Genomic DNA, 27,448 nt, shown 5'->3' with positions numbered 1-27,448 from the left:
ACCCTTAAATGCATAGTGTTGCAAATTTGCAACATATTTATTTTTCCACGTGTAAAATACTCATCCTTAGGAATAATTCATAATGCTTCATAGTTGCATATTTGCAACGATCTGCTTTAAGTATACATAGTTCAAAGTTATGCTGCAAAATGTCTTTTGTGTACAATGTTGCATTTCTGCAAGTACAAAAAATTTCGAAAATGAAGAGAATTTTTTTTCACTTGGATTTTTTAAAATACTTTTCTCATTTTCTGGGGCTACCTTTAAACCTAAACAAAAATAATCTAGTAATAAAAAAAAATTCATGCATTTAAGGGTCAATCACCCTTAATTACGTTAAAGTAGCAGATAGATCATTCACCAAAGCGCGTGTGTTAATGCCAATGTAAGCAACTCTTACAAAAATATAAGATAAGACACCAGATTATACCTAGGGAGCGGAGGTACTACTCAGGCCAATGGTTTCACTCACACATTTGTCATATTTACAATATTTTATTTGCAAATGCAGTAAGAATATACATATTAGAATCAGTCCTGTGCAAAATAAATAAACATTCGCGCTAGTGTCAATCACTATTGAATGAAATTTAAAAAAAGTAAGACTCACGGTTAGTTGCAGTACTTGCTGGTGGTTGTGGAATTATACCTTGATGATTGGGACCCGGGCTTCCCATATCCATTATCTGGTTATTTCCAGTCCCTTGACGTGCCAGTGTCTGAAGAGCACCAATCGGATCTAGCATGCCTTGATTGTTGGTACCAGTGGCACCTGGTGCATTACCAGCTGCCCCCTTCTTAGAATCTATGNGGTGCATTACCAGCTGCCCCCTTCTTAGAATCTATGAATGAAGATATTATCAGAAAAATATTTTATAGATATATATATATATATATAATTTTTGCATATTAAAGAACCAAATACTAAAATATAAAAAATTTGTTACTTAAAATATCTATTATTACTATAATTTTAAGGACATTACTCATTTCTCGGACATGAAGGATCAATCTGGCCACAAAGCCCAGGTACTCCTCCTGAAAATAGAAAGAAATGTATTGGTGATATCAAGAGACTTGCGATATAATCAGTTTTATGATCACAGACCTTTGTTTTTGCCTTTTGGAAAACATGGTTCTCCATATCGATGCTGTTCTTCATCCTAGGCATTCCAGACATCTGTATAGCTTCATCTCTGTTGGTGAAAATACTTATAAATTATATGCATCAAGGAAAGCATCAAGATTAGATCGAACGCGGTGCAAACGTTAGGAAGACCGAACTTTCGATTAATGAAACGTAAGAATATAACGACGCATCCCTCAATTCTGTAAAACTTTTTGCCATCTTCGTTTAAGATATTCATATGTAACATACAATAACATAATTGTTAAATTATTTATATGACATTATATATATATAATAAAAGGCTACGTACCGATATTCACTGCCAATATTGAAAATCTACAGTTTATGTTACGTATTCTATTTTTATCGCTCATTAGATGTAAAACAAGGATAGAATGATGCTTTAGTGCGGATAGCGCGCTCCCCGAACGTACGCTAAAGATTTTCCGTACTAATAGTGAATATCGGAACGCAGCCACAAATAATTCGTTCGACAGTGGATCGGCCTTAACAACCTTTGCAAAACCTGGTTTTTTAAATTTTACTACTTATTCCAAAATAAAGTAATCGGCAAATTTTTTACAGTTCTTTCATTGACATTCTCCTTTATATTTATCAATAATTGAGACTCACATTTTTGCGACTACACTCTGCCGAAAGTGGGTAGTTTTCCATGAATCATCCGCCGCCATTTGTGGTTGTTCAATAACTACTGCCGACGGATGCATGATATAATAAGACCAAAGTGTTACCGTAGCCTCTTCGCTTGTTGGATGCTGGAGTGTCGCGATCCGCTGTTTTCATTAAACGTAAGTTTAGCACGTTGTAGAAAGCGACGATCACTTATTGTTGTGTTGTTGTTGCTTGCTCTGATCTCAAGACAAGTGATTGCTTAATACGTGATGAAAGTTTATAAACGATCAAAATCGAGGAAAAACGTCCATCACTGATCGCGAGAAGACACGGTTTCTCACGCAAACGCGGCCAGTGTTGCCAATTGTTGATAAGATTTTCCATAGACATAGGATGCATTCGGGGTGACGCTTGGTCTGTTCTTTTTAACAGCACTGCTGAACGGGTGCTGCTAAAAGAACAGACCAACTATTAAGCCGAGTCTTTAAAACTTACTACATTTATCGTAGGCTCGGCCTTAACCGCGTTCAATAGGTAATAGGAATTAAACGCAAATATAAAGAGATTGTTGAAGAAAGGCAAAAAATCTATTATAAGGCACGCGAAACATACAAGGAAACTGGAAAGAAAGAAGTAACTTACTGTTATTACCTATTGTAAGACGTTTTTATGTACTTGAGAAATGTGCGATATGCAGCAATTACAAACATTTTATTTATAACAATTCAATATGTATAAGTTTAATTTATATTTCTTATAAGGAACGTAAATCTTCATCAGGCCGATCTACTATATTCCTCCAGTAATTTCAATATCTGCTCCACTTATATAGGAACTCCTGTCTGAAACTAAAAATGCAATTACCTCTGCCACTTCTTGTGGCTCTGCTATTCTCTGGAGTGCCACTGCTTTTATTAACATCTGTCCTGTTGTATCTGATACAAATGACATCATAGGAGGTTTCTATAAAACCAGGTAGCACTGCATTAACTCAAATCCCTAATCTGTAAGATGCAGACAATAGATTTATATTTTGCAAATAAAAAGAAACATAAATAAGTTCGTTAATACATATACATATAACATGTACTTTCCAAACTCCATACAAGCAAACTTAGTTATAGCTAATATCCCAGCTTCTGTTGCACTATAGACTCCTATGTTGGATAACGGACGTTTGGCAGCAATTGAACTAATATTGACAATTGAAGAATTTTTTGTTGCATCTGCATCTATCATCGCTTTGACAGCAATTTGCATAACCAAGAAAGTGCCTTTCAAATTAACATTAATTAATTTATAAAAATCCTCGCCCCTAAAATTCAACAGGTCACCTGTCAATACAATGCCTGCAGAATTCATAATGATGGTAGGTGGCTTTGGGAATTGCTGCTTGTGACATCTTTAAAAGTTGTTTCAATACTTTCCAGTTCAGTGACCTGCATATGCAAAGCAACATGACCTGTACCTATAATAATGAACATACCATTAGAAGAAGATTAATATAAGAGGTAATTATGAAGCAAAATTAACAACAGAGATTATGCAAGATTCTCTGGTCTCGAATGGAAATGAAGATCCTAACATTATAATATTAGAAAGCTAAAACAGACATATTAGTGTGGAAATTCTTTGTCACCCGAAAAAACAAATTATTTACGACGTCCTGTACAAAGTTTGAAAAATTTACAAACAATACTTTGAGTTTATTCGATTTTCAGTTTTGATTAAAACCTATATTCACTGAGATGAACAGACCTTCCAAAGTGTTTAGAATTTCCTGACTACTCTTGACATTCTGATCAGTCGCGACGACTATGGCGCCTTCTCGGGCTAAAACGTGACGTACCGCCCTTCCAATACCACTTCCAGCACCTACCAATATGATCGAAGAAACGATATTACATCACAACGCGATATAAGCGCGATATTCACGTTGGACGCTTCTTTTACTGAGCAATGTCAAGGTCACTTATATCTGGTCGATTAAATCATGAAAAATCCTTCTATAATGAATCAATATATTATGATTGGTAAATTTATAATTATAATTGTTTATTCAAGAGAAACATAGTGAATCGTTAGATAAAATTCAAAATTAATTCACATAAGAGAAACATAGTGAATCGTTAGATAATTCAAAATTAATTCACTAAATATTACGTAAAACTTAACAAACCAGTGACAAGCGCCAATTTTCCATTCAGGAGCTTCGGCGTATTACGAATTTAATGAAATGTATTACAACAAGAAGAACAAGCTTGTGAACTGACGACAAAAAGATGCAAGACCGAGTGGCTTACACGAATATGTACAAACATGACTTGTCAATAAGGAAAGGAGAATCACGCGCTTCGTATCAAGATCACGAATTATCAAAGTTGTATCATCAAAGATTATATAATCGTATATCAAATCTTAAATATTCGTACGTATTCGCATTCATGACTACGAAATAGACTCATCAATGATTAAACAAATGTTAATACGAGAGAACTGTTTTCGATCCACTATAAATATATATGAAGATGATTGGCCTATTATTACGATTAACTTATTATTTCGATTACTGTTACCAGTACTTTAATTATTTAATTACCGATTCAATGTTCGTTCACCCGATAGATCGCACCGGCCGAACCGCCACCGGACACCTGATCGTTGCAGCTAAGTGCTCGAGATATCTCCGGATCGACCGTACCAGCGTATCGCACTACATGTTCACTATATAGAATTAATTCTTTTGTTTTTTTTGTTGCTCACAAATCTACGCTTCTTCTATCGAACCCGACGAGCGATATCCGCAGACATTAACACGGCTAACATAACCGGCGCCGGAATTCGGCCGTTCCAATGTTAATTCATAAATTTACCTTAAACCGCATTTTTCATGCGCAAAAGTTGCGGATGTGGCGCGAACAAATGGTGATTTTATCGTCAGTGTTGAAAAATCGTCACAACTAAAGGTGACTTTCCCTAAAGTCCGATCAAGCTAATCGACGATTTTAAGTTGTCGTCAGTCAAGTGTTACCTGCTCTTCCTGGCAAACCCAAATAGGTATTATTAGCTTTCCGATTGTCGTCAACAAGTTACAGAAGTGGAAATTGGTGCTGGCGATTCTTATCATAATTCATCGGTCAGATCGATTAATCGGAATTTGAAGAAAGTCACGTTAAGAAGTTCTATTTTCAAAATAGGCGCATACGGAGGGTTGTCCTTAAGCGGTGTTTCGGGCTTTTCTCCGCTCGCGTCGCTGGTAAACCGGTCTCGAGTGGCGCTATCTGACGACGAGAGCGCGCACCGGAGCAAGCGTCTCTGCGTACGCGTTGCTTTCTCGCCAGCGGTGCTCGCGTCTCGCCGCTCCGCCTCGCGAAATCGAGGGTGCTGGTGCACACGAGAGTCGAGTGCAACAACTGGCAAAATGAAGATGGCGGACGGACCCACGATCCTGCGAAGAAACAGGCCCGGGACAAAAGCAGAGGTTATTAACGTCGTTTTCATTTCGCTCGGGAATCCTCGCACCAGCGTGCCGTCCGGGCGGCGTTCGCCCGCTCAGAAATCCACCGACTACCGCCGGCCGCGGTATCCCCCCGGAGATCTCACGACACTTCCTCCCTCCTTGACACTTGCCCGATGAAAATCAATGACCGCTTCGTGAGATAAACCCCGACGCACATTGTTTACAGTACGAGAATGAATACGATGATCCTCCTCGGGCCAGTCGCAATCGCGAGTACCGTTCGCGAGATGGTTTCGCGAGTATCCACGATCAGGGAGCCACCCGGAGCGTGACGAATTTTGACAGATCGTTTTCTTCCCCCGCACATTTTCCCGCACGAACCCGTTTCGCCACGAATCGCCCGTTCACCTCGGCGTTTCTTGTTGATCGTGGAATATGCGGAAACGAGATTGACGTAAAACTCCGCGGTATTTTATATATCGGTTCTATTTTTACATCTCGTGATGCACTATATGGCGCGAAGGGAGACCGCGAGGATCGATTGTTTAATGACGCGCGCGTTGACGCAAGCGTAAATTGTTTACCGCGTTTATACTGAGCTTTTTTACCCTGTCGTAGGACTTCAGTAGGTGGCCTGATGAACCATTCGAGGAGATGGATAGCACGCTGGCAGTGCAGCAGTACATTCAACAGATGATCAGAAGAGATCCGTCTAACATCGATTTGATACTTAACATGCCGGAGGCCAACGACGAGGGGGTGTGGAAGTACGAGCATCTCAGGCAGTTCTGTATGGAGCTGAACGGGTTGGCGGTGAGGTTACAGGAAGAATGCCATCCTGAAACGTGCACACAGATGACGGCGACGGAACAGTGGATATTTCTGTGCGCCGCTCACAAGACTCCCAAGGAGTGCCCCGCGATCGACTACACGCGACACACGCTGGACGGAGCGGCGTGTTTACTCAACAGCAACAAGTATTTCCCCAGCAGGTATCCCCTTTGCTTTGTCACTGTTGCTTCCCGCTGAATTGACGTTTTGATATTGAGGGCTCTGCTTTCAGGAGAAAACCGATCGTACGAATTTTCATCGCACAAGCATCGTAATATGAATTTACGCGATACCTGCATCTCTCTGTTGCAGAATCAGTATCAAGGAATCTTCCGTAGCAAAACTTGGCTCCGTCTGCCGCAGGGTTTACAGAATCTTCTCTCACGCATACTTCCACCACAGAACGATATTCGACGAATTTGAGAACGAGACTTTTCTTTGCCGCAGGTAACGTCTCGGCTTAACGTCGTCTACCTGGCCGATCGCCGTCGGTGACTTTACCGGATTAATAACGGAGGCACCGTGTGAATCCTCTGTTTCAGGTTTACCGCTTTTGTAACCAAATACAATCTGATGTCGAAGGACAATTTGATAGTACCTATTATGGAAGGCGACGGCGCAACGGAGAGTGAAGCATAGGATCTAACGATGCGGTCGTATTGCCCGAAGTCCAATTGCCAGATTTAGTAGGAGGAGCTGCTAATATTCACGCGTTATTCCAAACGGGGTCAGTAAAAACTCACTCTTGCTTGAATAGTGCGACTTTCTTGCGACCTTTCATATCTGTCCCCCCGACACCCGTTAAATGGAATATTCTTCTCTCGATGAGTATTTTAATAATTATCAATAATAGTTTCTCAAATAGTTTTCTCTTGGTATCATTCTGTACATGTAACGCGGCGTATTACTCGCGTCCGATAAACGTATCTTTCGTGTTTCTTCGTTCCCTTCTCCAACGTTAAAAATCTCGGGACGGTCGTTAAAACGAAGAATCCGTTGAAACTATTGCCGAGTTTTCGAAAACACACGCTATGTGGTAATTAAAAAAAAATATGTTAATAATATATCATGTTTGAAATAGTACGATGTTACGAAACTTTTAACCCTGTGCTGTCGAATTTACTATTGGCCACTTCCCGCGGAGGGAAGTGCCTCCTCCCTCATTCTACATTTTGAATGTATAACGATTAGACTTTGCAAGTCTCTTCTGTAAAAAGACTACGTATCTATATATTGAAAACGTATGTGTAATGGAACAATATACTGTATAATTCATAACTCATTTATACTTAGTTACGTAAGTTAACGGTTGTTTGTAATTTCGGGAAGCATTCGTAACGTTATTCCGTCGTGTGGGCGACATCCTAAAAATTGTATACTCGTTATATTTATCAGCTCTGTATATGCGAGATACTAATGTCGGATTATAATTATAATCTGCAATTTATTTCGAGGTGAGAGCGTTTCTGACTTGAGAAATGAAAATTATGTAGACAGATCTTTTGACATTGCATACACATTGTTAGTTTTGTTAGCTAAAGTGAATGAAAAGATCCAGGCTCGTCTTTCTGAGGAGCTGCTATATCATACTACTCGTAAAAAAAAAAACTGGCTTTTTGCAAAATGATAAAATGTACAAGTCTTTCAGCCTGAACATATTGACGAGACCGTATCTATCACGTAATTACTTTTTTACTATGAGATTTAAGAAATCTAGTTTTAAACCATGATTCTTACGAACGTTATAAACGTGTTAAAAGCGGCTCGATGAAAAACAAGATACCGTTAAACAGAGATTTCCAACGAGCTGAAAGCTTCGAACGTTTGTTGTCGGTGTGTACAATTGGTGACACTAAGAAAAAGAAAGAAAGAGAGAGAGAGAGAATGCGAATTTATATAAACGATTGTAGAATTTTACATATTATGTTACTGTAAGGACAAAAGTGTTGATCTGGAACGATCGTAGTAACCATCATCACGTAGTTGATCTTTGTAAAACCTATTATTAGAGAGAGATATAGTGATGAATGTGCTNATATATATATATATATATATATTTATCAAGTACAGCAATATGCGAATTGAGCGAATTGATGCCAGACTTTCCTATCCCGCGCGTTGTCGGTGAAATTTCGTACTTCACTACGGGAGACTTTCAGACAGACCGTTCTGTTTTATATATTAGATATAAAAATAGGTTACACGATAAGTTATATCGCTAATGAACTTGAATTAGCGCGAGCACGAACGTCGTTCTTTTTTTTTTCCTTTTTTAAACGGATGACGTAGTCTCAGTGTAAAACGTTTAAGCGAGCGTTCATGGGAAAAGCGATTCCATAATTAAGAGAAGTAGCGTTTGCAAGACCCGATTTTCTGGCAGTGAGTAGGAAATAGTGCGAGGTGGCGAGCGACGATAACGACGGTATATTCATTGTAACATTTTTTCATCCTATAGAAAAACTGTGTTCACACGAATACACACATATATACACGCGTTCGTCGCAATATCTTTCTATGATTTTGATCGAAAGGCGCAACAGTTACGAGTTAATCGTACGGGAGAGCCAACTCATAATTCACACATCGGCGTATGTATGGGACACAAAAATTGTACTGCCCTAATACGCTTCCGGCATTGAGATTCTAAATGGCCGACTTTTGGCTCTTGTAAATCGCGCGTCTCGAGCATCCACGCCGCTCCTTTTCGTATCCGAAACGCAACGGGAAGGACATTGTAATACTGTACATAGAACTTGTAAATACGAAGAAGAAAAAAAACTCGCGAAATAATGTATTGATGAATACGTCGAGTCGCGTGACGAGTCGGGACAACAGAAATATAATATGTATATGACGTGTGACTATACTACGTGACAATTATCTATGTATTAATAGAGAATAAACTTTCTACATACAGCTTTGTTTCCGGTATCCCTCCTCTTCTTTTAATTATTGTATCGAGTGTACTTATTGACGGCAAAACAATAACAATATATAAAATTTGTAAATTTTCATATTTCCATTACGTACGTTATTTTTACGCGTTATAAAATTTCAAGAGGTCTTTGACGGTTATCGTTACAGAATTCTCCGCGAAAAGATCAATAAAATTTTACACTGCAAAAATGCCGTAACAATCTACCTATAATATCTGCGAATTTTATTACACTTCGAGAGAAATCGTACAATCTAAAAGTAAATATTTCCTAAACTGCGATATTTGTATCATTGTCCATCAGGATTTATTCTTCTTCCTTTTCCTCGAGGATGGCTCCGCTTGCGTATCTTTTGACCTTTTCTGTCCGATTTTCAATCCCATCGCAGAGAATTCCTTGATATCGTTGCGAGTCGTACAACTGGCGTTTTCTGTCTCAGCGCTCGTTTCCGAATTCGCTTTATTTTCCGGAAAGTTCCCACAATCTCCAGGCGCCTGATATCTGAAAATGTATTTTATGAAGAAGAATTAAATTAATTAATTCGTGTAAATTAGCTTTATGCTTTATTTTGTCGTTAATATTTCTAATATGACTGAATAATTGAAATATCGGTCGGAAAATTCTTGGCATTCTCCCATCGCGGTAATGAATATAAAAATACGTTTCAGATGTCAAGCGCCTAAAGATCGTGGGAACTTTCCGGAAAAGGAAGATGCAGCTAATTCGAAAACGAACATTAAGATAGAAAGCGTCAACTGTGCGACTGGCATCGATACCAAGGAATTCCCTGCGATGGGATTAAAAATAGGATAGAAAAGGCCAAGGAATATGCAAGCCATCCTCGAGGAAAAATAAGAAAAGCAAATCCTGATGGACAATGATACAAATTAATATCGCAATTTAGGAAATATTTATTTTTAAATTACTGCGATGGGAGAATGTCAAGAATTTTCCGACGGATATTTCAATTATTCAGTCATATTAGAAATACTAACGATAAAGCAATGCATAAAACTAATTTATATGAATTAATTAATTAAATTTCTTTTCATTTTTCCTTATTTTCAAAAATATTGTCGAAATTTTGTGAAAAATTACGTTTCTTTGAAGACGTTAAGAATTAACTTCTAAAACTTTAGATATTTGACATAAGGAATATTAAACGAGAGACTCGTGTGCAATTTTTTCCGACAATTTTAGAGATCATACGAGTCAACGAATTAAACAAATCTCACCCAAGCTCCGTTGTGTCTTCAATATTCTTAGTTAACAAAATATGAATTTCCGGTACTTGATAAGTATCGGAATGAGTCTCGTCGGTTGCGTCTTCCTTCGATTTAACCGACCTCCTGAAATCGATCGATGAATTACAAAATTGACGTTTGAACCGTTGAACTGGTTCAGCCGACGCTCGTTTGCTCGACTTACTTGGTATAACGCAACTTCGTGACTTGGTGAAGACCCTCGTGCTTCCTCTTGAAGAGTTCTGCGCAGGAAATGGTTTTCCCAATGGCTTGCCCGACCCCGGTCCAGACGACGCTATTATTATTGGGAAATTCTTTCAATGCGTAGGCAAGCACGTTCCTAATCTTGGTGCCGCTCTTCACCTTCAACCAGATGTCACGTGAGTAAAATTGAATAACGTCACGTGGTCCTGAAGATCTCAAAGACTTACGTGCATGCAGATAAATTTCTCCGGAAGATTCTTTATGGGTATCGTAGTACTTTCCGTATCGGTCGGCTCTTCTCTCGGCTCTACGAGTTTCAGCTTCGCCTTTGATCTTCCCATCTGGAATAGAACGAGAACAAATTTTATGTACAAGTCCATTCGCCGGGCAACTGTTTAAACATTCGTTAAATTGACGATTCCACTTTATTCGTGAGTCATCAAAAAACAATCAATGCAATTACACTATTAACCAACAGGAAAAGGAGGATTAGAGGATCAGATTACCTATCTTTGGCTTAATCGGGAGCAAATGTTAAAAGTATTATAACTTGGGTTTCAACCATTGAGCTATTCAATGTTAAGCATTAAAAAGAAACGACTCGAGATCTCGTATTATTCGAAAACATCTCGCGGGAGACGAACCCATCGTCAGGATACGTAGGACGAGAAGATGAAGGAGTTTTTTGTCTACCGATATAAGGTCAGTGCGATGTTAATGGGGCGTAATTTCAGAAATAGTTCGGCTGTTCTGGAAATCGAAGCGAACGGCGGCAGTAGTGGCAGTGGAGGTGTGTTTAGACACCGCATCTCTCTCTCTCTCTCTTTCTCTCTCTCTTTCTCTCTCTCTCTCTCTCTCTGCCAGTAGGTCATGGGTTCACAAGCATCGTCGCTTCGGCGTGCCATCGCTGGGAACCATTCATGGAACTTGGAGCGACCTTGTACAGTCGTATGCAGAAATATCTCGCCGATCTTGGCGTTCATCCGGGGTGAACTATCGTACGACGATGATGAGGATATGGAGCGTCTATTCGAGATCTCGGACATTTCTTCCTCAGATGCCTACGTTATTTCAAAAAGTCATTCACGGGAAGAAAACTCAGTTCCTAAAAACACGACGGCGAGAAACGGGTACATCTGTTAACGCGATTGAGAATACTCATGTGAACATTCAGCTGCATTAAAACTCGGTTGAGAAAATTCAGAGTAATCGATTGAGTATTACAGGAATCTTTTTGTCTCTACAATTAAGTTTTTGCCTGACCCCCAAGCAATAGGGAATTCAGTTGCACTAACGGTGCTATTTTTTCCGTGTAAATCTCACAGGTAAAATTGCGGAAACTTGACGTTGATTCCTTATATTCTCCACAAGATATCGCCCTCTGGAAACACTCAGTGTACTCAGTATACTCAATGTACTCACCCCTATACAATTTTTATAAATCAACCAGCTATATAAAAGATTAAAAAGATATCTATACTAAATATTCATTATCATCTTCACCAACAAAATATTGACGGAAGTTCGGTCATCCTTTAGTCACTTTTAGACGAAGAGAGTAAAAACACAGAGACCGCGAAGACGCTCCGCGAGTTTGTTTGCGCGGGTAACTCATAAATCCGATAATCGGTTTCGCTCAGAGACACATCGATGTCACGATGAGCCAACTCCCCGACATAATTAATCGAATCAATCATCAGATAGACGCGTTCGCGTCCGACAGAAAATCGAAGCTAGTTTACCGTCCGTAATTAATTGTAATCAAAGTGGCGTTGTTAATTCCGCAGCATTACACATCGATCTCCCTCCATCGACGCCACACTTGCCCAGCGTCCCATTACTTTAATAACGTTTTTTGATCCACGATCCTCGCCAATTAATATCGACGGTATCTGGTGTCACGAGGAGGAGAGGAATAAGGAGCAGACGGGGATATCCTTCGACAGTCGGCGTCGGGGATATATATAATTCAGCGGAATTCCGGAGCGTACCGCGCGCGGAAAAAAGACGCCGACGACGAGACGAGCGAGATCGCCGCCGCTGTTGTAGGTGCCGGATGGGGAAGTCCCATCAATATTTTCCAATCAGCATTCGATTACGCGATATACCCCCGTCGCCGATAGGGGGAGGGGAAGGGGGCGGCCTCGTTCCCCGCCGAAGAAGGGGGTGAGACACAAGAGGGTGAGGACAACGCGGGGTTCTCGCAGAGGGTCGACGCGTGGGCGTATATGGTAGCGGTATGCGCGGCATACTCCGCATAGCGTCGCGACGCCCCGACGCCATATTGCATTATTAAGCACCCCCTTCCGCGGCCGCTCCCGCATTCCAACATTATGAACGTTTTTATCCCTAAAGGGCCGGAGGCTGCGAGCGAAAGAAGCAGGACGCGCCGATCGCCGCTCGTCTGCTCGATCTCAACTCTACGTCTCGGGGTTCATTAGCCCCCGCGACGAACGTGTTCGGGGGGTGAAAGCCGCCCCCTGAGCGCCACACGTATGTGTCCTCCGCCCGACGTGCTGTAAAGACGGGACGACGCAGGCGAACGAGAGAGTGTCGCAGTGTGCGATAAGGAAATATTGATAGATTGATGGATAAGAGTAACCGTGAAATATTTTAGAGCGAGTCCTCCTTATAAGAACGCGAGCACGTTAAAGAAATAGAAATAAAAAGAAATATAGAGATATTATAGTACAACGATGCGGAAGCGTCATGGACGGAAAGGACGTATTGTACTTACGAGAAAATTCAACGTAAAATTGTATAAAAGAAAGTATTAAAGAAGTATACGTAAAAAAAGTGCTATGATAGAACTGAAGGAAAAAAAAGTGTTACATTCGAATAATATTTACTTAACCCAAGTAAATTAATTAACTCCAATACTCCACAGCAAATATTTACATAAATGTAGCACCATTTTCTTTCAGAGTACAGAATAACATAAAGAGATATAAAATGAGCGAGAGGGAACATATTGTATTTACTAAAATGTAATATAAAATTGTGTAGATGTGTTGACAAAAAGAAAGATAAAGAAATACAAAGTAGTCTAAAGTGTCGGAGGGAAACTACCGAAGTTCTCGGTTCGTCCATTCGTTCGTTCGTCGGGATGAGATGTATTATTTCAATAAAAAGATTCGGATGACAAGTGCATGAAAGAATTCGATGTCGGTAGATATCGATAAAGAGGAGGATGTTCGTTAAAATTATCGTTTGCATTTGAATGCTGTACGCATGAGAAATATGTTCATTCCGAGGGACGAGTCGCGCTGACAGTTCGAGGTAATTAACTCCGAGTTAATGATAGTCACCTCCCTCACCTCCGCCCCCTCCCTCACATCGCACCCTTAAATTGAGATGCCACGTATAATATAAACGGACAAAGAAAATTCAATTAGCCGGAATTTGCGCTAATTGACAACTCAAACGAAAATACTCACGAAATCAACGGACGGCGATCGAACATTCGGAGACAGATTTTTTTCGAAATAAAATAAAATTCGCATAAAATTAATTGCCTTGCACACGAGAACGGAATTTCCCTTTCATGAAGAGCGTTTTGATACGCAACGGACGATGCTCGCCTGAAATTTTATCGAGTTTCGCCCACGGAGGCCTTTTACGGTCACCGATTGCGTCCGGTCGGAGTGAAAAGCATAGAAAATAATTACGGCAGATTTTAAAACGCCCGTACCATTTGTCACGCGTAATCATAACGGCCCGTTGATTAATCCATCTCGGTCACCGTGACATTTCCGCCGTGACATTCTTCACCGCCTATCGGCAACAGATTCGGAATTGCGTCTTTCTCGTTTCTTTTTTTAAACAAGGCCGGCGATTTAATCGCCGTATCGCGGGCCTAATTGCCGCGCTGAAACACCGGGGCGTTTACACCAATCCCGTCGGCAATCAATATCGCATCGCGGCGCACCGCCGTAATCGACGGACGAATATTCGTAATGCTTCTAGATTACCGTTCGAACCTCTCGACTTTCCCCGAGCTATAATTACCCGCCAGCAAATTGACCTGGCGCGGACTAATTTCAATTCGCGGAACATGAGGGAGTCAACTCGCTCATTCTATCGCGATTACGATTCGCCGGGGTGCGCGATCGAAAACGCGTATCGCGCGATGCCTTGAGGGTTGACGTCGCCGATTCTTCGCGGGTCAAGAGTTTCCCGAAGATATCGTGCACACTTCGCGTGTCCGCTCTCCTGCTCTCTCTCCCCCCTCCCCCCGTCTTCCCTGCCTTTACCTCGGCGAAGAGAATCAGCGGACGTCTTCTGCGGCTGGCACCCTCTTCGCGATGCCTACGTACCCCCTTTTCTCCGTCGTAATAAACCGCGAGAACGCTAGCATCCAATTTACTCGAGTGGACGCGGCGTGGTGTACGGAATGTCCCGAGATCACCGAATGCCCCATTAATCGCGGATCCTGCGGGATCGATTTTCCCTTCGACGTAGGTTTTCTTCGGAAGGAAGATCGTCGTGGGGTCTCCTCGTTGAGGAGTTTTCGAGCGACCGACCGACCGACCGGCAAGCAAGAATTACGAGAGCCGGTCAGGAACTAAGCGTTTCGGAGAGAAAGGCGGACAATGCATTTGCATATTGCAGACGATTAAATAAATATTAATTAGTCAATTAATTAAATATATATTAATAGAAAATTAAGCAAGAAATTGAAATAGCAAATTGAATTGTCGTTAAGCGGAACGCCGCGCAAATCAGTCGATGCAGCGAGACGTTTTGCACGGGAGAAAACGATTCGCGCGTTCGATTTATCTCCGATTGCTGTGAATTTTTTAATTAACGCTATTAATATCGGGCAGCCTTCGCTTGAATAGAATTTTTCTGGAGCTTAACCGAGAAGATGCGTAACAGAGGGAACGAGTCTATCACGTAGGTCATAAGCCCTCTCAATGTTCGCATTCGGGAGAGATCGATCCCAAACTGATCCAAGAACGCGATTGAGAGGATATCTTTTTGTGGGTTCTGGGACACCTCGTGTAGGTAAATCCGATCGTTCTTGATCTTCCTTGATCTTCCGTCCTTGATTTCCACACAAAATAACGTGGCAGAGGGAGAGAGGCTCTTTGTAGAAGTTTGCCGGCCGGGGAGGGTGGAGAAGACAGTTCCGAACGATTGTATGAATATTTCCGAGTCTATCACATCGTGCGCAGAAAATAAAATAAATTCCTTCTCCTTTCCTCGTCGTTTCATTTAATCGCAGATCTGCGCCGATTTTTGTCATCCCCGATGGGAATATTTCGCTGAAAATATTATGAAATCGATGAAAAGTGAAATGAAAGTTATTGAAAAATTACTGAATATACACAAAAATCAATCATAAATTTCCTTATGAAATACAATGTAATACTGTGAAGTATAAGGAAAGTTAAAGTATATTGTTGAAAAGAAAGAAAAAAATTTATACATATTAAATATCATAAAATTTACCGAATAAAACTGAAAGCTGCGTGACTTTTTAAAGAAAAATTGCTAAATGATTGCTGAAATTGATGAAACTGAATTACTGAAATTGATGAAGTGATAAAGAAATGAGGTCAATTGAGACAGACTTTCAAATACATTTCAGCAAATTTTCATTATACTTTCAGTAAAATATTTCCATCGGGGATTTCCTCTTTCTTCCTCAGTGAAATTGTCGACAATTCATTTGACGATCCGTTACCTTCAAAGCATCTGTTGCGAAATATCGGGTTTCGACTTGTATTTGTTATTTTGATATTGTATTGTAATTATACCGTTCACACATGCGCCCTCGCGGAATCCCCAGATTGTATCTTTCGTGTTACATCTTTATCATCTCATCTGTTTCGGCAATTGTGATGCGTCACAAGATATTTTGCAAAATTTATGAAAGTTTAATCGCATGTGATTAAATACCTTTCTCTCCTCGCGCCAAAGAAAGCTCAACTGGAGTAATATATTTTGCATATCGAATATGCAAAATAGATTTATCAGAAAGTTATGATACGCAGCTGCAGTGAGGAAAAAATTAGAATGACAATTCTATGAGTTTCACGTTTTATCACTCGGCTCTCTCTCTCTCTCTCTCTCTCTCTCGATGAGATACTTGCAGGCAAATATTTGGCGAGATACCCAGACACGAGTATTCGGCGGATTTTTAATATCTCCCCGCGCTCTCGCGCACACACAGACACACAGGCGTCTAATTTGCAAGTCGATTCGTATAATTTTCGTATAAAAGTTTTCGCACGGCGGCAAATTGACTTCGCGGAGGCGATTTTCGGCAGATGATTTCGCCGGCCACACGCACAAAGGCACGCACACGCGCGCACATTTCAAGTGGATCGCGATCGCGTCAGGGCGGGCGCGGCCGCGAGAGAGGCCAGCGCGCGCGGCGGCGCGCGTCTTTTCGCGAAACCCCGAAGAAGTCCTGCGGCGAAGAAGGACCTGCGTTTGCGCAGGAACCGCCGAATGGAATTTTGCGCCATGGAGGCCCCGATATATCCCCGCGGTGGACGACGAACGCTACTCCGGATTGTTCAGTTCAGTTCGGTCGCCATCCGATCCAACGTAAGCTCGCCGGGCATCGCCGTGTCATCCACGTCACTGTTATCAGCAACAGGTAGGAGAATGCACGGAGCCCCCGCTGGCATCCGCGCGTCGCGTCCACGAATTTTGCAATATCGCGAGATTGCGAGTGCGCGAAAGTGGCGGCTCGCGATCGCGGGAGCGATCTAACTTGAAATTACGCGAGCGCGCGTCATGCTGCTCGAGTCTTTATCGCAGCCGGCGAAATCACGGGAAATTGCTTCGCTTTGACAGATCGATTCGCACGTGGACGTTGTGACAGTATGTGGTGTAAAACGTGTAAGACGAAGGTGTCGCATCCGGTTTAAGGACAGTTTGAGGGGTAAGGTAAAGCCGAGGAAATCGCGATACGGTCACGTTCCATTGTTGGTTTGCAGAGAAAGACGTAGGCTTTGTTCTCCTTCCGTCTTTTCATTTCTGCAGAGGAGAACAAAATCCGCAAAACAGCATCAAGTATGCACGCGCGGTATTATAAATGACAAGAGAAACGACGTGGTAACGTGCCTGAGATATTCCGACGTCCGGGACATCCGGGACGTCGAGTCGAAGATATTAACGCGAGTAACGATCAAGGAAATTACAAATTAAGCCAAAAGTGCGAAAGTCGAGTAGACCTGGACGAAAGAAAGATTTATAAGTATATATAAATTAAATATATATAAGTTAAGATACACACCATAACGTATAAAATATTGGCGACATTCATCTTGAGCGAAACATCGGCGGGAGAAGTTGTTTAAAAAACGTGATACATCGAACGCGAAACGCCACCGTGTGTTAACAGGGACGGTTTGGTCGTGCGAGTAAACTAATAATCAACTTCAGTTTCACGAAGTTTATTTAGAAATTTACCGTCTTATAATTAATTCACGGTCTTTACAGTCACCGAACGCGAAACACGCGGAAGTAGTGCTCGCGCCTAACCCCCCGCGGAAGCAAAAAAAACCAATCCCAAGCGCTTATTAATACGAAGCTCAGAATCGCACAATCTAACGGCCGAGAAGAAAAAGTGCCGAATTATTTAGCTGTCACCAGAAGTTTAATTCTCGATAACATATTATTTCTATCGACTTAGTCTCGTCAGCTGTTTGCCTTTGTGAAAGTCTGTTTGTCTGCGCGCGTTTTTGCCTGCGAACTCGCGTCTACAATCACTCGTCTATCTCGTGATAATTCGAATTAATCTCCTAATATAAGTGGATATCGCAGTAGGTTCGATATACCAGTAACGCGCGCATTTCAAGAGAATGAATGTCTTGAAAGATACATGAATACTCTGTAATAAAGCTCGTACCTTTCCGCGTGCACGCGAGATGCTTGAAATTTCATCGTCCTCCAATCGTCTCATCGTCCAATCCAATGCGAAGGTCGCCGAATTGAGCGTATAAAAGCAGCCGCCATGGACATCGAAACGTTCCGCGTCCGCGGCAGGCAGATGATAGAGTACATCTGCGAATTTGTGAGCACCATCCATACCAGGAGGGTCACGCCAGACATCGGCCCCGGCTATCTCAGGCCTCTGCTGCCGTCAGAGCCGCCGAATGATCCGGAGTCGTGGGATGAGATCATGAAGGACGTGGAATCGAAGATCATGCCGGGGGTGAGTATTCGCGAATACCTCGGGCCGGTATGAGAGGAGGAATGAGTTTCGCGAAACATACCGGGAATGTGTAGAATTTTCGCGCAACCCGATCGCAATTGCTCACAGAGGTAAACTAATTAAAGTTTTCTTTCAAGTTATATTTTTCCTTAACGCCTTCCCCCTCCTCGCTCTCTCTCTCTCTCTCTCTCTCTTACTTATACACTCACGAAGACTCTCTTTGTAGAAATCTGCGAGGCGCTGTTTTCACGCTTAATTGAATTAGGTTATGTACACGGGTAAAAAGAAATTTAGTTAATTTAGTTTTAGTTTCAATTTAGTAATTTAGTTAAGTCTTTTGCCCCTGTACCTAGTTTCAAACTCCCACAGGTAAAAATTAGGTCTGGTAACTAAATTTCAGTTGCATTATATGGACAATTAGTTCATTTTTTCTATGTAATTATTGTAATATAACGTTCATTTTCTAGTAATATAACGGTTTCTTCTTCGTTTGCGGTGTAATTCGAATACGATGATTCGTGTGCATCGTTTAAGAAAGACGTTACAATGTCAATTCGAGGTTTCCTCGAGTTTCGCGATCTGCGACAAATGCGAAGTGTGCTTCTGGGAGCCGGGTGAACTTTCTTCCAGATCACGCATTGGCAGCATCCAAGGTTCCACGCCTACTTCCCGGCGGGAAATTCCTTTCCCTCTATTCTGGGTGACATGCTGTCCAACGCGATCGGCTGCATTGGATTTTCTTGGGTGAGCGAGAAATCTTCTTCGGGGGTACGATCTTCTAAGAAAGCACGGGGATGAATCTTGCGCGAAGCTATAATTAAACGAATCGTCGTCGCTCGACAGAACGGCGTAGCCGTTTGAGCGATCCGCTTCGATTTTCCCGCCGACTTCAGAAGTCCGGACGCGGGCCGATCTCGCGTCAAATCCGCGTGATAGATCGCGCCCTATTATTTGCTCGGTAATCGAGGCCTGAGCTTGAATTTTATTTGCTGTAGGCGGCCAGTCCAGCCTGCACGGAGCTGGAAACGATAGTCTGCGATTGGTTCGGTAATCTTCTCTCTCTGATTTCTTCACACAGAGATCGTTCAACAATTACGGCACGTGAAAATTGAGTATTTTCACCGCCCTCCTGCCTTTGTCACAAAGTTCTCGGGCCACCTTCCAATATTACGTGATATTATATGATGTAATATATGATATATGATATTATCCTCTCCCCTACTTCCACATTGTATTGCTAAATTTTGTTGGATCCAGCACGAAAATAAGAACTATGTGCCGGGGGTTTAATGTAACATTCAATGACCTTTACTCTCCCCCGCCTCCCCTCCTTGCCATCACAGTCGTCACGCAATCTAATAGACCGCCCCTCCGGGTGTAACGTAATTGTTAAATGATCTCATATTAGAATGTGACGATATTTATCGGACGATTCTGTGAATTCACCAAGTGATGCTTCTTCTGAAATCGCAGGCAAGGCGATTGGGTTGCCCACGGACTTCCTATACTTTAGCGAAGGCAGCAACGGCGGTGGCGTTATACAGGTATCATCGAAGATTGTACATTCGTTCGACATAAAATAATGAAAAATTTTAAAAACTGATTCGCGAAGTGTGCTGCGATGGAGGGTGTCACAGAATCATCGTTTTTTGGCCCGATATTTAAAAATCTCTGCTTGGTCTGGAATCGATTTTTTCACGAAGATAATTAGTGGTATTGAAAAATCAAAGCTCTACGGCAATTATACTATTCAGAGAAGAATCGTGGAATGTTCCGTTTCAAATGTAGAAGTGTCTATGCTCAAAAAAATACACTTTGCTATTCGGGTTTGCCGCTAATTCTCACAATAAATAAACGTAAACGTAAAAAAAAAAAACTCAAGGCCAACTTGAGCCAAACTGACTTGGCCTTCTCTATCGGTACGGTTAAATCGAACAAGCGTCGCTTCGACAGAATACCGATCCACGACTTGATCGACACTCAACGCCAGAAAAATCGGCAAATCATGACGATTAATGGCTTCCGGAACTGTCGTTAGAAGTCGCCCGGTGATTCTGATACACCCTGTACAACGTATTCGATATAAAGGATTCAATAACAGTGAAAAATCCCTCAATACCAAGTGGTAAAAGTACTATGGCCGCTCGGCCGTGTCCAACGCTCGTGACTGAAATTAGAATTACGACACGCGGAATCCTCGGGCGGTGTGCGAATGTCAAAGGTCGATTAACGAAACTATATAGGGCTCGGCGTCGGAATGCGTCCTCGTGTGCATGCTGGCCGCTCGGGCGCAAGCGATTGCTAGGCTCAAGGCATCCCCCGCGTACGCACACTTGGACGAAACCGTGTTGCTCGGCAAGCTGATGGCGTATTGCAGCCGAGAGAGTCATAGTTGCGTCGAGAAGGACGCAATGATATGCTTCGTGACGCTGCGCATCCTCGAGCCCGACGAGAAGAGCGTGCTCCGTGGCGAGACCTTGCAGCAGGTGCGTTTCCCGCAGTATCGTCAACGCGGATTCCTCAGTAGGAACGACATCGCGATTTTTCCGTTGACGCGAACACGGTATCAGAGGAATGGAAATGCAATTGATTCGATTTTACATGTAACCTCTAGCGAGACGGTATTCATGATGCCGGTCATCAATAACCGTCACGATCGATATTGAACGTCTCATGCCCGTTTCTACCATCATGATTTCGATCTAATCGACGATTAACGCAACGGAATTGACCGATCGCATTGGCCAATTGCTGAATTGATCGAAACGATCGGTTAATTCCGTCGAGTCAATCGTCGATTAGATTTAAATCATAACGTCAGAAAACGGGCATTAATGAGCTATGCTCGTACGGTTAACGAACTTAATCGGCGAAATGACTGTTGATTAACCGATGAAATTACGAGATGACAATTCGGACCTATGATACTTATTTTCGCGCTTCGATTAACAGGCAATCGAGAAAGATATAGCTCAGGGTTACGTTCCTTTCTTCGTCTCGACGACACTCGGCACAACCGCTTGTTGTTCGTTCGACAACCTCAAGGAGATCGGGCCGGTTTGCAAGAAATATCCAGGGGTAAGTGGGACGTTACGTAAACTTGACGGTAATTCCAGCTATTGTCGATCGTCCACTTTACGTCGCTCTTTCGACTTTACGGGATACCAAGCGGAGTTTCTGTCGCAGGTCTGGCTTCATGTGGACGCTGCTTATGCCGGGAACGCTTTCATCTGTCCGGAATTGAAATACTTGATGGCAGGCATCGAATACGCCGATTCCTTCAATACCAATACCAACAAGTTTCTGTTGACGAATTTCGACTGCTCCTGTCTTTGGGTGCGCGACAGATTCAAGTTGACCAGCGCTCTCGTCGTGGACCCGCTTTACCTCAAGCATACGCATGCGGATACGACTATAGATTACCGGTAATTTGAATTCTGCTTATAATTATACAATACTGATTAAACTAAATAATATACTTAGAATTAAGAAAAATTGTTTGCAAAATCGTGCGTTTTTAATATAACCATATTCTCGTCAATATAAAAATATCAAGGCAAAATCAACAAAAAATAAATACTCTGTCAGATATTTTATATTCTATTTTGATACATATATTGTGAGTGTATGTGTATGTACCTCATATGAAAACTAAATATCTCGTCAAGTATCTACTTTTTGCCAATTTTTCTTTGATACTTTTATGCACAAAATGGCTTGCAACATAAATAAAAAGAAATAGCAATAAGAAGAAATAAATAACCGATTACTATCATATCCTGAGTCTGAAAAAGAGTCTGAAATATCCGATATACTCGAGCATTTGGAACTTAAGCCACTAAGTTAATACGCATGAAATTATTTTGTAGACACTGGAGCATACCGCTGAGTAGACGATTCCGTTCGCTTAAATTATGGTTCGTAATACGATCTCATGGAATATCTGGCTTGCAAACCTACATTCGAAACCATGTGCGACTTGCTAAAAGATTCGAGGCTCTTGTCAGAAAGGACTCCAGATTCGAAGTTTGCAACGACGTGGTGGTAAGAAGAAATATTGAAAATAGAATTGTAAAATGATCAATTAAATATTTTATAATCGAAAACTAATATCTTAATTCTTGAATTTGTTTATCTTGTAATTAGAATTGTAATTTTCAACCGAGAAAGCTTAATTGAGAATTAAAATATATTAAAATTCCGAATTAAATTTTAATTATATTATAAAAATAAAATTAAACGAACGAGCTCTGCTGATTACGAATTAAAGAGAGAGATGAAAAGACTAATCAAAGCCTTTACACGAATCGCATAGTACAGTAAAATAGATGATATTAATTAAATTGCTTAATTATATAAAAATTTTAATTAATTGCTCACAACCCCAATCGGAAAATATCTCACATAGTATTCGACTGAATTCGTCACATCGTGTCTTTGTTGTTGTATCATATAGCTGGGCTTGGTATGTTTTCGCGCCAAAGGCACCGATAAATTGAATCAGAAATTGCTAAGCGCCATTAACGATTCCGGGAAATTACACATGGTCCCGGCGCAAGTTAATCAACGCTACACGATACGTTTCGCGCTCGCTGCGCCTAACGCATGCGGTGAGGATATCGGTAAGTTATTTGTACATGTGTATTTTACATCATAGAATCCACTTCCCTCAGTTCCCGTTAGAAATTTCAGCAACAGTATATTTCGCTTTCTGAATTTATCGAACGAAATTTTTCCTTCCTCCGAGAAAAATGTTATCATATAATTAAATTCTACGGACTTCCTTGGGGAAATGCGTCATCTCGAATTAACACACTGATATTTAAGATGTTGCATGGAGCATTATAACGGATTACCTAGCCGAAATGTTGGAATCTAAAGTGAGTTGAAACATTATTTTGACACACTGTAAGAGAAGAATTTCCGTCCGCCGTGTGTCAAAGGTTTATTAAACCTACGCCTCGTAGGACGTGATGGACGAGCTAGCGGACATCCGCGAGAAGAAGAGGAAAGCCACTCTGGAGCAACGAAGATCTTTCTTCGTGCGCATGGTGTCTGATCCTGCGATTCAGCCAGGCTTCACAAAAACCCCGAACAGAGCTGGATCCAAGCTCGACACGCAGACAACGATCAGCGGTATCGGATCGAATACTCAGACCGGAACGTAAGTTGATTACGTTGGTTCGTTAAACCACCCGTGCACGTCAGGAAATAATTGAATGAAACTTTCCTTATCGTTCGGATTACTCTTTATCTTTATCTTTCCTTATCTTCTTCCAGGCGGTCCTGGATATCCTGGCCGCTTGAGTACCTGATGCAGGCAAAGGAAGCTGCTGATAGAAGCGAGGTGTCGCTTAGGTACTCTCTTATTTCCTTATAATTAATCCGTCCATTTTTAGAGTATTAAGTTACGTTTATTTGCGGATTTTATTCCGCGACGCGCGATTTTTTCATTTCGAACGGAGATCGTCTAACGTCGGGCTGAGTTCCCCTTGCAAGAAATGCGTTCGAAGAGCGTTCAGAAAGTTAGTTGAAGTTTCAAAGAGTTTTCATAAAAAAAAGGGGACGTAAAAAGAGCTTTCTCTCACATGTTAAAATAAATTAAAAAGTAACGTCGCACAAATTTAGCGTCACGCGCTTACGACACGGCATTATGGCGTGAACGGCGGCATCGTATGTGTGATGTCACACACTTCCGGTGTCGATATCATGGTCACCACTATTATGCGTAAGTACAAATAGTGCACACTCCTTTTACCTTATCGCCGTCATTACACCGATCGCTCCTACAACGACGTTCGATTCTACTGAATGTGCGAGTTCGTTTCAGAATAAAGTCCGCAGCGAAGGAAACTCGAAACGTTCCGATATCTGTATGCCTATTCTGTAACCTTCTAACTATAATAACGCTGTCATTATGCGTCATTGCGCAAGTATAATATAATACACAATAGCCGCGCAAACGCTTGACGATAGAAGGCGATATCGTCGTTTAAAATTACATAATAGGTTTACTGAAACTTTCGCATGCGATTAACTTTTCTCTCGTTATCCTTACTCGTCATTTTTACTCGTTCTTCGCCATATATGTTCTATCTTTTCTTTTTGTCATCTATTTCCTTTCGCTATCCGTCGCTTTGCCAATTTTTTCCCCGTCAATCCTCGCGTTGTGCTCTCTATTTCTCGTATAATTTTGTACTCGTAAAATTCTCTCCCTTCTTTTCTGTCTCGTGTAATATTCTGAAAGAGACATTTTTCTGTCCTGGGAATATACAGCGGCCCTTACTTTGCCCTGTTCGATACTTTCGTCTTTACATTGTTCATTCCTACTTCTACATTTTCGTCTCTACATTATTCTCCGAATTTTTTACTCAGGTTTCGCCACTTGGACGCTATGGTTCGCTTGAAGGCTAGCGGCACCGGAAGTCGTCGTGGTAGCAGCAACGGATGCAGCCCTGATCCGTCCCCGTCCGCCTCGCCTTCGCGTGGCAGGTCACCCAACGGCAGGACGTAATCGTGTTGCTCGCACAACGATCCTTCTTTATTCGCGCGATCTTTGCGAGGAGTCCTCCAGATCACGACGGACGGCTCCTCGTGCTCTCCGAGAAACTCGGACGTGTTCCGAGGAGGCAGATAGAGGAGAAACCTAACTAGCTATCACTTCACACCGGGAACCGATAACTGCCGACGATCTCGATATCAAGACCCATCTTAGACGAGCTATTAGTGCGAACCAGCATCAAAGAGCTTGTTTCCAGACCGCCGAGTCCTAATTGTTCAAAATTAAATATTCTGTATCGAAAAATTACGGAACAAACCTGACACAACAACAAATCCGTATTCCTCAAAGGTGATGATTATGAGTTAAGTTTCTCATAGCCTTGCAACATGCGGCTTACATTTTCAAAAATGTGGATTTAAGACAATTTCTTGCGTCTTTGCTAATGCAGGTTTGGTGGACAAGAGATAATCTGGAAAATAAAGGAAATCTTTTTAGTTCGGGACAAAATTCTATTTATAATTCTATATATCAGATTGTAGATACAATTAAAAAGAAAAAGTGTTACGAACGCTTTTGAGGGACAATGTTCCCAATTAGAAAGATAATTTAATCGCAATGACTTTATCAAAACATTTCGTCGTTTTATCGTTAAATGTTAAAATACGTATATCCAAAAGCACCAAATAATTGGTGTTGAAATTATTACTGTTAAACGTTTGACAAAAAATAAATTTATCGTTATTTAATAATACTTTGTATAACGTGTAACTACGTAACACGAGATATTAAATTACACAGGATTTTGTCCTGTATTTCGTCTTGTAAATTTAGAGTTGTAGATTGTCTAAAATGGGTTTTTAACAGGGAGGATAAACTCCGCACAAAATTGCTCAGCGAAGGATATGATCGCGCCGTGGTTTCTTTTCACTCGATAAGAAATTAAATATACTTCAGCCTCGACCAACGTGTGTTATTTCTTTCAAAATTCCTGAGACTACAAAACCTTGCAAAACTTGGAAATGTCGTTTGAGTGATTTACGACGTCTTTTATGCGCCTTTTATGGCATCTCTTCAAATGTTCATTTACGTTTTCCGGACGATCTTCCGGTTGTTCTTCGATTCCGGCGAAATGTTCCAAAATGCGCGAAAAAAGAAGGAGAACCTCGAAATAAAATGAAATATAACATAGATACGTGTAATAGATATGGACAGAAAAGTATAGTGAAATATACACTATAACGTATGCAGAGAAATTGCTGGAAAAAATTGATTACTAGTTTGAAGAGTTTAGGAAAGAGACCCAATTTACACTTATTTACTGTGCCGCGCCGATTTCGCGTGACTTTCCATCCAGGTCGTGTAGGGGGAAGGCATGTTACCGCATTTATTATTATAATACGCTAACATATACGTTAACACGACGAATATCTTTTATAATATTTCAATACTGTAAAATTTATTATTATTAAGGACAACGAACGACGAATGTTGAAGTTCAAATCGTCACTTTGAGGATTATAATATTATTTTTAATTTGTTCTTATTACACTTTTCAGAGATAATTATGCGTGCAAATTTTTACTGATATGACTGGAGAAATGTAAGTAATCAAGTGACGAATATTTTACTATATGGAGTGTATAACAAAACAATAGTTATGAATAATCAAATGCGTTGTCTATAAATTAATAATTTGCATTTAGGAGTGCTAGATCTTCATATACCACCGTTAATGACCCATGACACGATAACTGTTCCAAAATTATGATATTCACGATATCAATATCCCAAATGATGAAGTATTTTATGATAATGTACTCTATTTACAACCGGAACGTCGAATGACCTGAATGAAAAGTTCAGCGTAAGTCATCAGTATCCCGAGCGGCACGGAGCGTCTTATCGTGTTTCAAAAACCCAGAGCTGTAAATTCGCAAAGTTCTATTTCACAAAACAAAAATTGAAAATCCACTCAAGAATTGGAAATCCGTTGAAATAAAATTGCCTCGAAATCAAGGGAAAGAATCTTATTATCTCTTTGCGCACCCCTGAAATTTCGTTCTAGGAAAGCTCGTCGTTCTCGTCACTCGTGGCTCTAAAACTGGAATCGGTGAACGACGGGGAAATCGGGGAAAAAAATCGATGTTGCGAATCCTCAATCGGACAATCCGGACGCGAAAAATCCAGACTCGATGAGGTAAGGGACATCAATGCAAGCGATTTCGCCTCTGTTAATTTCGTCGAGATCGCCATTAACGCGGGCGACACGCGCAAAAGCCTGCCGAAAGGCTCGCCGCGCGCGCGAACTCGGTTTAATTACTTCCCACACATTCACG

General features: G+C 41.3%; 4 protein-coding genes and 1 pseudogene across 6 annotated transcripts in view; 2 read left to right on the top strand and 3 right to left on the bottom strand.

Moving 5' to 3' along the window:
- Window positions 1–6: 6 nt before the first annotated feature.
- Window positions 7–2,382, bottom strand: LOC106752187 (mediator of RNA polymerase II transcription subunit 15-like). Its single transcript, XM_014633718.1, has 4 exons — window positions 1,763–2,382; window positions 1,109–1,196; window positions 987–1,038; window positions 7–805 (listed from the first exon to the last, which is right to left on the bottom strand). Exons 1-4 carry the CDS (start codon window positions 1,855–1,857, stop codon window positions 591–593), a joined length of 450 nt encoding a protein of 149 aa, XP_014489204.1. The 5' UTR covers window positions 1,858–2,382; the 3' UTR covers window positions 7–590.
- Window positions 2,383–2,431: 49 nt separating this feature from the next.
- On the bottom strand, window positions 2,432–5,181 carry LOC106752033 (annotated as a pseudogene).
- On the top strand, window positions 5,086–8,091 carry LOC106752159 (MOB kinase activator-like 4). The gene is made up of 4 exons (XM_014633678.1): window positions 5,086–5,243; window positions 5,841–6,214; window positions 6,366–6,500; window positions 6,596–8,091. The coding sequence occupies exons 1-4, from the start codon at window positions 5,184–5,186 to the stop codon at window positions 6,690–6,692; spliced, it is 666 nt and encodes a 221-aa protein (XP_014489164.1). The 5' UTR covers window positions 5,086–5,183; the 3' UTR covers window positions 6,693–8,091.
- A 218-nt stretch (window positions 8,092–8,309) lies between these two features.
- LOC106752167 (ribonuclease P protein subunit p25-like protein) overlaps window positions 8,310–27,448 on the bottom strand; it is a 29,800-nt gene continuing 10,661 nt past the window's right edge. The window contains exons 2-6 of one of the 2 annotated variants that reach the window (XM_014633699.1): window positions 25,510–25,581; window positions 10,665–10,778; window positions 10,418–10,596; window positions 10,225–10,338; window positions 8,310–9,490 (exon numbers count right to left, since the gene is read on the bottom strand). In XM_014633699.1, coding sequence (XP_014489185.1) covers window positions 9,289–9,490; window positions 10,225–10,338; window positions 10,418–10,596; window positions 10,665–10,778 — 609 coding nt within the window. In that variant the 5' untranslated portion in view covers window positions 25,510–25,581 and the 3' untranslated portion in view covers window positions 8,310–9,288. The remainder of the gene's footprint in view (window positions 9,491–10,224; window positions 10,339–10,417; window positions 10,597–10,664; window positions 10,779–25,509; window positions 25,582–27,448) is intronic. The other variant, XM_014633690.1, reaches the window with a different exon arrangement.
- LOC106752145 (aromatic-L-amino-acid decarboxylase-like) lies at window positions 18,311–25,503 on the top strand. 2 transcript variants are annotated; one of them, XM_014633635.1, is made up of 13 exons: window positions 18,311–18,610; window positions 19,241–19,354; window positions 19,606–19,657; window positions 20,084–20,154; window positions 20,854–21,096; window positions 21,563–21,688; window positions 21,797–22,035; window positions 22,480–22,654; window positions 23,067–23,232; window positions 23,438–23,490; window positions 23,578–23,765; window positions 23,867–23,968; window positions 24,986–25,503. In XM_014633635.1, the coding sequence occupies exons 1-13, from the start codon at window positions 18,410–18,412 to the stop codon at window positions 25,122–25,124; spliced, it is 1,869 nt and encodes a 622-aa protein (XP_014489121.1). In that variant the 5' UTR covers window positions 18,311–18,409; the 3' UTR covers window positions 25,125–25,503. The 2 variants fall into 2 exon arrangements, with proteins under 2 accessions (XP_014489121.1, XP_014489111.1); XM_014633625.1 differs by having other exon boundaries at window positions 23,578–23,774; window positions 23,891–23,968.

Source organism: Dinoponera quadriceps, unplaced genomic scaffold (genome assembly GCF_001313825.1).
Source record: "Dinoponera quadriceps isolate SergipeBrazil2010 unplaced genomic scaffold, ASM131382v1 scaffold96, whole genome shotgun sequence".
Classification (NCBI taxonomy): domain Eukaryota; kingdom Metazoa; phylum Arthropoda; class Insecta; order Hymenoptera; family Formicidae; genus Dinoponera; species Dinoponera quadriceps.
Note: the sequence above shows the minus strand (reverse complement) of the source record. Positions and strands in the feature narration are given on the sequence as shown.